Source organism: Cylas formicarius, unplaced genomic scaffold (genome assembly GCF_029955315.1).
Source record: "Cylas formicarius isolate icCylForm1 unplaced genomic scaffold, icCylForm1.1 PGA_scaffold_5__7_contigs__length_24384050, whole genome shotgun sequence".
NCBI lineage: Eukaryota > Metazoa > Arthropoda > Insecta > Coleoptera > Brentidae > Cylas > Cylas formicarius.
This window is the reverse complement of record NW_026844341.1, coordinates 18,761,353-18,775,447: the sequence shown is the minus strand read 5'-3', so window position 1 is coordinate 18,775,447 and position 14,095 is coordinate 18,761,353. Positions and strand designations below refer to the sequence as shown.

The following is a 14,095-nucleotide window of genomic DNA, read 5'->3' as shown; positions in this document are numbered from 1 at the left end:
TTCAGTGTGTGAATTCTTTTGCAGCGGCTCTGACCACGGAGCGTGCGTTCCCGATTAGTTCTGTCTCTCTTTCTCTCTATCTCTCATTCTGTCTCTCTCTCTCTCTCTCTCATCCTCCACGTACACATGCTAGAGCCCTCTATTCGATCGAGGCTGCCCTGTCGACGTCAATATGTTTTGTTTTGTAGTTTTGCATTTTGTCCATTTTTCGCCGTTTCTTTTTCAAGCAAAATTTTGTTGTTTGAAGAAAAGGAATGTCTGATTCACGTCGAGTGGTCTATTTGAATTTCTAGAAAACTAAATAGTTTTTTTTTTTGTTCGATTTTGGTATATAAGCACAGTGCGTCATGATATCTACAGTGTTTTCAATTTCAGTTGAAAAATGAAACGGAACACCATTCCGGGATTAGCTAATATACGTGACTGGTGGTAAAAAAACGTGTTTTTTTTTTAATGCAGCCTCTATATTTGATATTACCGTTAAGAAGTTCAATAATTTAAAGTTGCCGCTGTGGAACTTTCGCAAAATCGATGTAATTTTATTGAGCAGACACTCAAATTCAAAATTATGGCAAACTATGGTAAATATAAAAATTTGTACCAGTAATAGCGATTGACAATGATATTTTTATTCAATTAATTATCTCGCGCACCCTGTACAGTAAATCAGAAAATTGTAGCTCTCGACTCAATTTATGGGACTGTTTAAACCAAATTATCCCATCTTTTGACGTTTTTCATTTAACGCCCACAAAAACGGAAATTTCTAGGATCTTTTAGATTTTTTGCCCCAAAACGGTACACGCTTTATATAATTCAAAAAATGTTAGAATTAGACGTTATAGCACTGGATCTCCCTCGTCGATAAATTTTTCGACTAGTAAATAATTTTTAAGCGCGAGGAATAGCGATTTTGATATGGATTTTTTCAAAAATCTGGTGCAGCGTACAAAAACTAATATATTATAGCACTGGATCATCCGCGCCTACTGGTTAAAGAATTTTGCCGATCGGGTTAATCGTTTTGGAGAAATTTTTTTCTGAAAACCGAAACAACCCAAAAGAAATTCAAAAATTGAAATAATATATTTTGCGACATTTCATTGTATCCAACTTCAAAGGTTTACACGTGAGTGGGGACTTCTACCTCTCTACCAAATCTGAAGTGGGTAGCTGCTAATTTACGGCACCTATTAGGTTTTTTTTAATATAGCACAACAAATTTTTTGATCGCATTACGGGTATTCGAGAATTGATTTTTTTCTTGGACCCTCGCAAACGCGATTTTTATTTTTTTAAAAATACTGTCCGACACCCCAACTTGCCCAATTTCAATAGGTTCCGTCAGGAGACGAAAGGCTATTCGCTTGCCAGCTTTGAAGTCGATAGCTTCAAATTTCGGACACTTATCGTGTCCAAAAACTAACAGTTGAAAATTGCGAAAAAAAATATTCCGACTTCGGATCCTGGCTCTTTTTCATAGGCTTATGTGTTTCGTGGAGGGTCAAAAAGGAGACAGATCTCAATTTCGTACCTCAAACGGTTCCAAAGTTATTCCGGAAAAGACGCAGACAAAAAAATTTTTTTTTTCGCCTCCGATTTGTTCTGTATACCAATGGCGGTCTCGTAGGACTTGCCGAGACCGAGATATCGATTTCATGGATTTTTTTATAGTAACAAGTTTAAAATATCAAGATTTACATTGTCCATTTTATGGTTTCTTTTTCCGTCCTCTATTTAAAGATATTTGCCATTTAAATTGACAATCTTTTTTGAATATTGAACATCTTAACGAAAATGAATTTTTACTGTTATTCGTTTTTTTCATCCCTGTAATATTATAGCTAGCTCACGTAAAATTAAAATTACGAAACTTCTCTCGATTAGGACACTCAAGGTGAATCATCCCTTATAGAGGTCACAGAAATGATTTGAGATCGCTGAAAATCTCAGCCACTCTATGTCTAATAAATAAATCGAACTATTCAGTTCGTTTAAATTTTGTACCGCTCACAAATTGACATTGACAGGCAGCAAATTTTCTACCGCGTCTACAATTTGGCTCATTACCGTCTTTTTTTTTTTAATTTTTTTTTATGTATATAAAAAAATGGGGTACTTCGGCTTTGGGCGCAGGATTTGTGGTGGTTTAACGACGGGAAAAATTGCTGGGATAATGTTTTGTCTACAGGTCTCCTCTTTGCGCGCAAAGGGGCCCCAAGGATCCGACCCCACTCGGTTTAACAATTTTCCCAATCGTGGTTTTTTCTTTTTTTTTTGCCTGTTGTGCTGTAGGATTGTGCGTTTTGTTTCTGGCATATTATTTATATTATTTAGGGCGTGAAATTCTCATTGACGCTAACACGTCACCCTGCACAAGCCGACACTATATATATATTTCTGGACGTTTGGCGTCGCTTTTACCGGTTGACGTGTTTTTAATTTTATATATGGGTCCCTCGGTACGATCGGTATTTTGTTCTGAGCCAAATTTTTGCGTTCCGGTACCAAATGTACCTTTTGTTTTTGTTTCCGGCGGGGTTTGCGGCGATCGTAAAACCGCAAAACCGCGCATAGAGTAACTTGCGGAAATTTCAAATTTCCATCGAGGAACGGAAAAACCAAACTTGACAAATCGCAAACTGCCCCTCGGTCGAAGTTTGAACTTTTCCCCGGTTCATTTGGGTCCAATCAAAATTTCGCCCAATTGTTTTGGATCGAACACAGCAAAATTCGAAATTTTTTTCTTTTCCTTTTTTTTCTTTTGACCCGCAGTTGGATAATCACGAAATCAAACCCGGCAAGACACTGAAAATTAACATTAGCGTACCAAATCTGCGGCTATTTGTCGGCAACATACCAAAGTCTAAAGGCAAAGAGGAGATACTGGAAGAGTTTGGTAAATTGACAGGTAAAGTTTGAAACGAACTGACGAAATTCCGTTTTTTAAAAATTTTTGTTTTAAAAAATGAATAATTTTTTGGTCAAATTAAAACGAATAATAGTTCAGTGGCGGCCGGCTGCCGGGCTCTTTATAAACACGTACACACACACACATACACCGCAAAACCCCGACCCCTTCCCCACATCGACCCATCGTCGCCCCCCACCCCCCCACCCGACAACACACGTAGAGCTCTCAAACTCAAAGCCCGTCCCACCCCATTTGCCCATTGGCACACAAAATTGGCTACCCATCCACTGTTCTTGCAGCTGAATGATTATGAGATAAGGAAAGGCAAAAAGATTGGCGTAACCATATCTTATAACAATCACCGGTTATTCGTGGGCTATATACCAAAGAACCGTGACAGGGACGATCTATTGGAAGAGTTTTCGAAACATGCACGTAAGTTGACGGCAAAAATTATGAAAAGAAAACAAGAAAAAAAATTATTCCCCAAAAATGAAAAACATGAATAAAAAAATTGTTAGGCACTCGGGAGAGATTGCGTTTTGCTTGCTTGTTGTCGAGTAAATTTGTTTTTACGATTCCTTGGTTTGCCTGTGAGCAATGGGTAGGGCGGGGCCGCTACTAGCGCGGGAAAACGGCCAAAGTTCTCGACAACACCAAACCCTTTCCGGCCCTTCACCCTTCCGTTTTTCAACACTGTCCGACTCCCCCCACCCCCCTCCACAATTTTATTTAAGAACGACACAGGGGGTTTACAATTTACAACTTTTCGCCGGTTTGTTAATAAATTCCCTGGATGTTAGAATAGAAATTAATCGCTCGTAATTTTATATTCATTTCACATTAGAAGCAAATAAATTTTTTTCATGAAAAATTCTTTAATAATATAGTTTTTTATTTATATTTCTGCAGTTGTCGTGTAGTAATGTTTGCAGTCTGATTTTAAGGATACCATTTTTTATTAAAAAAAAACAACAGGAGTGTTTCCAATTCAGACGTCTTGTTGCTATCCCCCTCCTCCCATTGCCCTTCCGTCACGGGCTTTTCGTTTTTCTAATTTTTTTTAACGTCACTGCACCTTGCTCCCTCCCGCCTTTGGTCGTCGTCCCCCGCTTACAATTTCTTCTTTTGTTTTGTATTGCGAAAAAAAAAAACAATTTAATGGAACAAAAACACTCTCGCATTAACCTCGACCATTGCCGCCCATTTCCGCGCGTCCCGCGGTACCACCGATTAATGATCTGTCTCCTCGAACAGCCGGTTTGATGGAAGTAATAATCTACAGTTCGCCGGACGACAAGAAGAAAAACCGGGGCTTCTGCTTCCTGGAGTATGAGTCACACAAGGCGGCCTCGCTTGCGAAGAGGCGACTCGGAACGGGACGCATTAAGGTTCGTATAGCGATATCTGGAATAGTGTCGGAACGCCGACCAATTGTTCGACCTTTAGGTGTGGGGGTGCGACATAATAGTGGACTGGGCGGACCCACAGGAGGAGCCCGATGAACAGACGATGTCCAAGGTGAAGGTGCTCTACGTCAGGAACCTCACGCAGGAGATCACCGAGGAGAAACTGAAGGAGGTGTTTGAGGCGTTCGGCAAGGTGGAACGCGTGAAAAAGATCAAAGACTACGCATTCATCCATTTCGAGGACAGGGACAACGCGGTCAAGGTATGGGCGGAGCTTCGCTGGGTTTGGGGTGGGTGTGACTAAAACGGAGCCGATCATTGTCGGTAGGCAATGGAGGAGTTGGACGGCAAGGAGATGGGTGGGTCGAACATCGAGGTGTCGCTCGCGAAGCCGCCGTCGGACAAAAAGAAGAAGGAGGAGATATTGAGGGCGCGGGAACGGAGAATGATGCAGATGATGCAAGTCAGGGGCGGGTGAGTACTAGTTGATTGTCGCCGCGCAACCAGTAGGCATCTTCGTATTGCCCGTCGTCAATATTTGAATTGAGGAACGGTTGATCGGTGCTGGGAAATTAACTCCCGCAAATATCCTTCGGGCTATCGTTTGTTCATCGATTTTCCGAGTGGAAACGCGGGATACATTCTCCTTTACATTATTTTATTTTCAGTATACCTTTGCCTCTTATTTATATTTACATTGCTCGAATGATCGAAAATAAATATCTTAAAGATATTAAAAGATTAAAGATATTAAAAGTAATAGAGACTTTAGGACTATCGGCCATAATGATCAGAAATAGCTACCGGAAATCAGAAATAAATACCGGAATCATTTTATATCTGAAGACCATCAGAAATCAGTCATTATTGCAATTAGTTTACATTTGAATACAGTCAAAAATTGTAAGCAGTTTACATTTGATTACAGTTAAAAATACTCTATAAGTTTAATTCCGTAAAATTTCCTGAAATATATGGTGTAATAAGTATGCAGGTGAAGAAGATCAAAAATTAATGCAGAAAATAATTGATACCTATAGACAATGAGAAATAAATACTGCAGTCAATTGAAGATGACCAGAAGTAAACAGGGTAATCAGTATCCACCTTAAGGTGATAAAATTGAATACTTTTGATCAGTGGTCACCTGCAGATAATCAGAAATAAATTCTGGAAAATGATCAGAAGTAGATCTGATGATGATCAGACTTGAATGTTGAAAAAATAAATTTAATAAAAATGTGTATAAACAAACTTGCGTGCATAGAAATCGGCATACTGCAAATTTTTGTCTTTAGTATATTTTTTCTCGAAATTATTCATCTGAGCCAAAAAATAAACATGCTATTTAGAAGGCGATTTAATATGCTTTAGTATGAGTTTAAATAAATTTGTCAAGAGTGCTGGGCTGGATCTTATATATGCGTAGCCATGGTTAAAGAAATGAAACTTGTTCATGCGATAGTAATAGTGATGGTAACAAACTTGTTGCAGACTTAAATTAATCGCCTTTGCAACTGGAATTTTCGCATTATTCGTTTTTAACCATAGAATAGAATAATTGTGTTAGCTTCATCCATACTACATACTACACCGCAACTCCCCCCAGGTTATCGCAAAGGCATATTACATCGGCCCGTGACGACCGCTTTTTTGGGTCGATAATAATAAATGCCGTTCAAGTGCAAAATCAATTGCATGAAGTTTAAATAAATCAATTAATCAGTGGACACTGAGAAGAAGACTGAAAGAAAATAACCTGACCCCAATCGGCCCAAAACTTTCTCCAGTTCATCGACAAGCAATTGGACATTGGACCAATGTTCTCAGATGAGACCAGAATATGCCTTTTTGGAAGTGACCGACGAAAAAAAGTGTACCGAAGACCAGAAAACCGATATGCATGAAGAACGGAGCCTTTATTGAGGTGGTGGTTCCTGCATGATATGGGGTGTAATTCCTATGGACGCAAGAACCGACCCATGTTTTAATTATAATTTAATTTTAATCAATTTTAACTTGTATTAAAGCATATCTTTTAAACAGCATATTTTTTTGTATCTGATCCAGTAGTTTCTAAAAAAAAAATTAAATTGAAGTCAGAAGTTCACAATGGGCCCATTTCTATGCACGCAAGTTTATAAGTGCATTTTTGTACAAAGGAACGTGGGGATGTTCGCATTCTTTATTATTGAGGGTTGCTGATTTTTTTTAAATTTAAAATGGCAATGTGTTTTTCAGCATGATGCCGGGAGCGATGCCGCTGCGGGGGCCGCCCGGTCAAGGCCCGCGGACGGGGCCCGGCATGCGGGGTTCGATGGGTCGGGGGGACTACGGTAAGTGTCATTATCGGCTCGCAGCGTTTCGCTCGTTTTTTCCTTACGTCGCGCGGTCCCTAGTCCGCTTGTGGTCCGACTAACACGCGCTAGTTTCTCGCCGTTCCCGAGATACTAACGCCCGACCGACGTTACCTCGCTAGTTGTGTGAAAAAAAAATGGATTATCGGATTTGTCGCGGTTTCTGTCGATTGTATTTTCGTTTGATGTAACCCACGATTTATTTCAGGACGATGATAAGTGGGGCGTGGCCATCCAAGCTTTTCTCCAGTTTTATTTGTTAAATATTTTTGGTCATGTAAAAATGTTAAAATTTTAATATTGAAAGAGGAAAGGTAATCAATGCATTTAACCCCAAGATTTAACGCTACTTTTTAACAAATTATAATATTGGAACATTCAGCGATATGTTATTTAAAAGTTGACTTTGATTTTCTATATTAAAACATATTTTAATTTGCAGTTCAATGGTAGTGAAGTAGATTTCTTCAAACATATTTTGTTGTCGAATAACGACTTTCTACGTATTCGAATGCAACATGTATAATAAATTGTAAATATTATTTAAAGAACTCATGTGAGTGTATTAGGATGGGTAAAAAATGTTTTTTTTTTTTTTTTTGGATCTGACATACGAAAACTAGTTGCAGTTACCTCTAGAAAGTACTTACTACATATGAGCTCTTAATATTAATCATAGAGCATTAAGCAAAAATGTGATAATATGTCACAGTTCAGTGATGAATGTTCCACTCGATATAAAAAAGAAATCATTGAATTTGTTCAAAATCTTTGACCTACCGTACTTTGATGTTGACATTGCATTTATGGTCTTCAGATAAGGGTTATAAGGAAAATGAATAGTATTTCAAATAAATGAAAGTTGTAAATGACGCGGCAGAACGTGTCAAAGAACGTCGAGGACTATTTCCTGACTAATAAAGAAAATCTATATTCTTTCAATTTAATTCACTGAATAAATTGAAAATGTTTATTAAAAATCACGAATGTAAGTACCCATTGGGGGTCCAACGCAAATATCTTCAAAATGGTTCGAGGAATCGATAAACCACAAGAGACCTTTTTTGTGGTGCATTAAATTTCCTATAAGAATAATTGAAAACATTTCACGAAAGTCAATTCTGTCAATAACAAAATTTAGAAGTTACGTTTCTTACCATTTTTGAAGAGCTTTCAATATCATATGAAAAATTATTAATAATCTATTGATGTAATGAGGGTAATCTTACCATTAATATTAAGCGCTCATACATGGTAATCACATTCTAGAGATAACTGGCAGCTAGTTTTTGTGTCAGATGTGTATTAAAAAAATAATATTGACAGCATCATTTTCTTCCCAGATTTATGGAGCCTTTCGCTGACGGGTGATCTTATAGGTGCAATAAATCCGTTTTTGCAGGGATAAACAATTGCTATTGTTACAAAGGAAACGTGCCCTTGTTTTTGTCATAATTTTCTTAGGAATATGCCATTTCTAGCAGAAGAAATTTGATTAGACGCTAAGAGTAGCTTGTTCTGAGTGCTAGTCGACTGGTGCCAGTAAAATATGCGTCGTGGAGTAACTAAAAAAAAACTTGGATGGTCCGCCTACTTAGGGTTTAGAGCGGTTTAGACATGCACACGACTACCGCCCAAACGGAGAGGCCCGGGACTAACATTTCTCGCTAGCTTGTCTCTCTCATCTTAACACACTCGCAACCATCCCTCCGAGTCAGTATTACATAGTCGCCGGGGGCACCGCAAAAATCTATTGGCGAAAGGGCAACGTAAAAGCATTTGCACGCCGTCTTCGACCGTTGTTTTACCGTTTCCCAGACCCATATAGTTCGCATGCACTTCGTCTTTGTATATTAGTCCCGCCCCTTTCCACCACCCCCCGTAGATACCAGGTATGATGTGTGTTCCTCGGCGCCGCGAGGTGGTTTTTGCTTTTAGCGTTTTTTAGATGCTGATAAGGAGACCGGTAAGTATACATATATATGTAGAATCACCCCCGAGTAGATTCGCCCCTCCCCCTCGCCTTTCCGATCAGAACCGCCCCGCCCCCGACCCGTTGTTGTTTTTGCAGGTGTGGTTAAGGGATCGTGTCTTTTGGAGGCGTCCGCGGTTTAATTGTGTGCTTTAGCTCTCTCTCGGATCCGGTAGATTTTTTTGGCGCCCGTTGTAAAAACAAGCAGAGTACGACTTTTCCCGGCATGCCGTGCAGCTCCTCGTTTAATCGGTACACGATAAAGAAAATTCTCGAATGGTTAGTTAGAGGAGGAGGGACGGCGGTTATCAGAATTAGTAGGCACTTTGTTTCTAGAGGTAGAATTATTGAAAGAACCCGAAAGACCCGCAGCGTTTTAGATCCCGCCATAGTAGTTGGCTAAATTAGGATGTGTTTGTTGTCTTTTATAGATTACGATTACGACTATTACGGTTACGGGGACTATAGAGGCGGCTACAGCGATCCATATTACGACGACTTTTACCGATACGAGGATTATTATTATGAGTACCAGCCGACCCCGCCTGCGCAACCCAGAGGACGGGGCCGGCCAGCTCAGCCGGTGGGTGGCCATTTTATTTTTTCAAATTTTTCCCAATTTCTCGATTGTTTATTTATAGTCTCTTTGATTTTTTTTATAAAAAAAAAAAGAAAACTGTCGTACGTTTGCGAAAGTTCCCGTCCGCTTTCGACATCCCCCATCTCTCCCCACTTGGCGTCCCTTTGGTGTACGGCGGGCGTGGCCTAACATTTTTCGTCTTTTATTTGTTGCGTCCACTAACACGCGCCCACTTAATACGCCGAGACAGGACGAGAATTTTCGCAAATCGCCGCGGACGACAATTTCCCCCCCTTTACACACACACACACACACAGAGACGGTCTTTGGCTGTGGCGGAGTGTTGTCCTTGTCGAAACGCTACTAACTGGGCGCGCAAAACATTAGAACGCCATCTAACCACCTAAATGCGTACTAAACGACTGCTGCTGGTCTCTTTTTTTTTTTTTTTGCTGAGTTTGGCGCCGGTTCAGGGTCCTTGGCACGGGTTTCTCTCGAATTATTATTTTTTAGTCTTCTACATGGGGGTCCTGTTTTAACTGGCGACCATTAGATGGCGCACGGCGTGAGACATTTTTCAATCTAATTCCGTTTCATCCATTATAAGTCGGTCAAATATCACGTAAGGGATACCCGTGCAAACCGGAAAGAATCGGGGCTCGCGCGTAATGTGTGGGAACACAACAGCGTAAGCTAAGGAGAGAGATAGAGATAGGGAAAACCGCGCCGTGCATGTTCACTCGCCACAGTCAATCGCCATCATATCTGAGCCGACTTTTGCAAAAAATGACGCGGCCGTTGTACCATTTCGAGTGAGCCGGGAAAAGTGTCGAAATTTTCTTTAGAAAAAAAAAATGTCCCGCGAAAAATAACGGGGCGCCCGTAATTGAAGCCACGCCCCCTTAGTGTGAAAGAGCGAGTTCAAAGACTTTGGTAGGGAATCGAGGGAGGTGCGTCCAGTCGGTTACTTGGGAGGCTGGCTCAGATATGATGACGCTGTTGCAGGGTTATCCAAAAACGGGACGAGACAGCGTTACCCCCCAACGACCAATCCCGACCCGCCGCCACTGTTTGCTAAGCGCTCGACGGTGGTTTCTCGTCATTCCATCGTGTTTTTTTATTTTATTTTGTGGTTTAACGTTCAGCTTGGCATTGGCAGAAGACGACGGGAACGGCCCGCGATGGTCGTTCAATTTTATGACTTTTTCTTTATGTATTTTTTATTTTATTTTTTCTTATGGCCCAAATTCTCAGCGGATTCCAATAAAATTGAATGGACCAACCAAGAGCCTCTTCTACATATGATATGGTTTTTTCCGCTTTTTTTTTAGCGAGTGTCTAGTCCAGCCGCTATATTATCATTCGTGTCCCCCCATCCCACCTACCCTTCCACAGCGTTTGTGTTTAACACACCGCCTGCCGACGCCTTTGTTTTTAAATTAACCCCCCACCCCCCTCCCTCGTTTATTTATTTTTGGTGTTTTTTTTTATATTGTTTTGCCTGCGCTATGTGCTTTTAATTTTACACTCGTCTTAACGGATTTATTATTAGTTACCCGCTTTTTGTAGAGTGCTTTCGCTTATTTTTCCGCTTCGAGCTTCGCTTTTTAAAAGTGTTTTTTTTTTTTGTGAGCACTCCCCCCACCCCCGACGCGGCCGCGCCCTTTTTCCCACGTTTATTGACCCCTCCCATGACGATTTGTTTGCGCCGTTCTATTTATTTTATGTGCAGCAGTTTTTCTTTTTATTTTTGGATAATCCGTTCGCGAGTCGCCGACACCGTAGTCGGTGGTGTCGGGGCCCGTCTTTAAATTTTAACCCTCTGGAAATTACATTTTTAACGCCAGTGCTTAAGTGTTTTGTTACACTTAGGAACTGGACGAGGAAGACCTCGATGAGGCGGACGACATCCAGGTTTGTTGATCTCCTCGTGTTCAGCCCGTACCCGCTTCCCGGCATCCCATCGACGACACTTCTCCCGCCCGGAATCGGAACTATCCCATCTACGAAAGATAAAAAAAATAAAATCCACGAAATGGTGGACGAACGGTAGAAAAAAGAAACTACTCCCTCCTTTTTCCTTTTTTTCTTTTTCAATTCGCGACGGTCGACCCGACGTTGACGGTCGGCGGTCGCGACGATTTTTTTAGGATTTAACACGGATTTTTTTTTTGTTTTTCTCTTCCGTTTCCGTCGTCGACCGTGTAGGCTGGCCGTGGGCGTGGGGCGGCGGCACGTGGCCGGGCAGGTGGGCCCCCAGTCCGTGGGGGGGCAGTCAACCGGGGGGCGGTCCGGGGCGGAGCGGCAGGAGCCCGTGGGGTGGCGCGCCAAGTCGCTCGTGGAGTGGGCCGCGCCAAGGGAAATTTACCAGGTAAGACGTCAGGCCCCCCTTTACAACCACATCTATATTGTCCTCGCCTCCCGTTCCGTCTTTATTTTTTGGTTTTGGTTGGTTGGTCCCGCATTACGCGACCATCTACCCTACCCGATCTATATACATGAAAACGTTTCGCCGGGGTTGGCAGTGAGGTACTTTTGTCACCAACTATGATTGATCATTTTAAACATTTACAGACTGATAGGTACATATAGTTGTCTCGCTGTTTGTAAATCTATTGTCCGATTCAGTTTAGCCTGTTTTTATAGCCGCAGATGTTTTTCTGATAGAGTTCTCCAAACCAGATACCGTTTTTACGACATATCCGGTATTTAACTTTGGTAAATTTTAATGAAAGTCTAAAAGCAGGCCTACCTCGCTTGGGTTTCAGACAGGCGGATACCTTAATGTATTGTCACATCACCATCCGGCATAAAAATCATCGTTTATAAATGCTGTATTTTTTTTAATAATTAAAACTCGAGGTTTACGATTAGTAGGGAAATCTAGAATGCTTCACTTTGAAGTGTTCTTTTCACCATAATCGTCGTGAAGCGCTGACCGCCAACCCCGACTGTCCTTACTCAAAAACTGACGTCGCATACTGCGTCGAGCGTCGGGACGATCTCCGGTTGTCTCCCGATTTCGACGCAGCCGCTTGTGAAACGTCCCGTTTTCTCCTTTTTCCAGAGATGAGTGTTGCCTTTAGTGAAGTAAACGCGTAAAATAAGAGTCCCGAGTACCTCGATCTCTTGTTCGATCGCGATGACATATGGCGTTTGTCTCGTTGGAATGCAGCATGTATGTCCCCATTCCGTTTTTTTCGTATTTAATTTTTTTTTCATCGCGTTCGCCTTTTTTTTTTCTTTTCGGTTTTGCGACCGAATCCCGCCATCGCACCCAGCGTTATCCCATGCGGGGCAGTCCGTTTTTTTTCGACCGTCACGCGCAACATCGCTGGCAAATCGAACCCCCGCGATATCCTTCGGGCTTCTTGCGCTCGCGCATGAGATTTCCGAGCGGAAACGCGGGAGACATTCGCTTTTGGTCGCAAAACTGTAGGAAAGCTCACGCGCCGTCCTCGTATGCCAGAGAGCGTTCGTTGGTGACGTTCATATAGCTGTTAGATAATAGTATGGCCGCTAATACCTTTGGGACCGAGGATGGCTAGGTTGGTATACTTCGACCAGAAATATAGTGCTCTGTGATTAACTTTGCCTACTGTTTATTACTTCAAAACCGCAGTCCCTGCCGAGCAGACCCTTACCCGTCGCCATCCAGGACCGTCCTAGGAATTAATCCACCTACACTAACAAGCGGGATATAAGTATGTTGTCAATCTTTTTTCGCCGAGTCATCCTTGAAACATGTACATAAAAAAATTAGTACATTGCATTTCTCTTCTTCTCTTACCTTCCTCTTGAATATCCCATTTGCAATAATTTTTCTTACAGTTGACTTCGGAACTTTGGTCATGTCACTTGTTTTTATTGCCGCTCCTACTTCCCCTTCTGAATTACTTATAAAATTGCATACATTCAAAACAATTTGTTTAGCATCCGAAAACAAATGGATCCGTTTTTTTATTTACTGAGGCACTTCGTCTTTCAAATTTTCATTAGGTTCGACTACCATCGCCACTTCGCCTTGAAATTCTGCGTTGTTTTCCATGTCTTCTTCTAACAGGGGAACATCTGCTTCATTCCGCGGTCTCCAGGTTTTAAAGTATTAAAAAGCAGGAACTTTCAGAAAAATTTTAATTGTAAGATTCTAATAAATATTAATCTCCATTCTTATGACGTACCTTTATCGACCGCGAATATAATCTGCAGTCTTAAAAAAGACTGTTGTTGTTTACAAATCGAAGAACTATGTAGAAGGCACAAAAATACAAGAAAACTAATGTTGTTAATCGATAGGCACACACGACTTAAACTTAACCTGTAAGATAACTTAAACTTAACCTGTAAGATTCCTGCGATCCTGCGAAGGTCTGCGGTTAAGGTACTGCAAAACACTTAACACACCACTGCTTTAAATGCACTATATTTTTGGTCGTGTTATAAGGTGTTAGACCTGCCAACTCGACTTGGTTGTGGGTTCGATTCCCACCGGCAACCTTGGGTGTTATGATCGTTATAAATTTGTTTACAAGTTATAACTTGATTGTAACCTGGTCGAATTGGTTTTTTTCCTTTTGGAAAAAAATAATGGGATCTAAGCTCATCGACGAAATACTGCCGAAAAATGATATACCCAAAATAAAACTGTCTGCAGTCATGTTGATTGCTGAACGTCGAAAGGTGTAATTGGATAGTTTTGGTTAGGTTGCTTCAAACGTACACAGGGCCTGTGTGTATCAACAAGCTATATGGTGATGTTATATCCGAATCGGATCACACAAGGATATTTTCCGTTATGAATTGTCAAACTGTATAGGATGATATTCCGATACCTGCTTGCATTTCATTAAAATATACTTTCTT

The 14,095-nt window shown here is 41.2% G+C and overlaps 1 protein-coding gene across 13 annotated transcripts in view; it reads left to right on the top strand.

The window, feature by feature from the left end:
- The window catches only part of LOC132702558 (heterogeneous nuclear ribonucleoprotein Q-like), a 51,582-nt gene that overhangs the window by 32,951 nt on the left and 4,536 nt on the right, over positions 1-14,095 (top strand). For 5 of the 13 annotated variants that reach the window (XM_060671270.1, XM_060671268.1, XM_060671273.1 and 2 more), the window contains exons 5-12: positions 2,776-2,911; positions 4,172-4,305; positions 4,364-4,585; positions 4,652-4,797; positions 6,565-6,659; positions 9,084-9,235; positions 11,105-11,146; positions 11,441-11,603. In XM_060671270.1, the coding sequence (XP_060527253.1) occupies positions 2,776-2,911; positions 4,172-4,305; positions 4,364-4,585; positions 4,652-4,797; positions 6,565-6,659; positions 9,084-9,235; positions 11,105-11,146; positions 11,441-11,603 (1,090 nt within the window). Of the gene's footprint in view, positions 1-2,775; positions 2,912-3,213; positions 3,350-4,171; positions 4,306-4,363; positions 4,586-4,651; positions 4,798-6,564; positions 6,660-9,083; positions 9,236-11,104; positions 11,147-11,440; positions 11,604-12,299; positions 12,411-14,095 lie in introns of all 13 variants that reach the window. The other 8 variants (XR_009618901.1, XR_009618900.1, XR_009618903.1 and 5 more) reach the window with 5 other exon arrangements.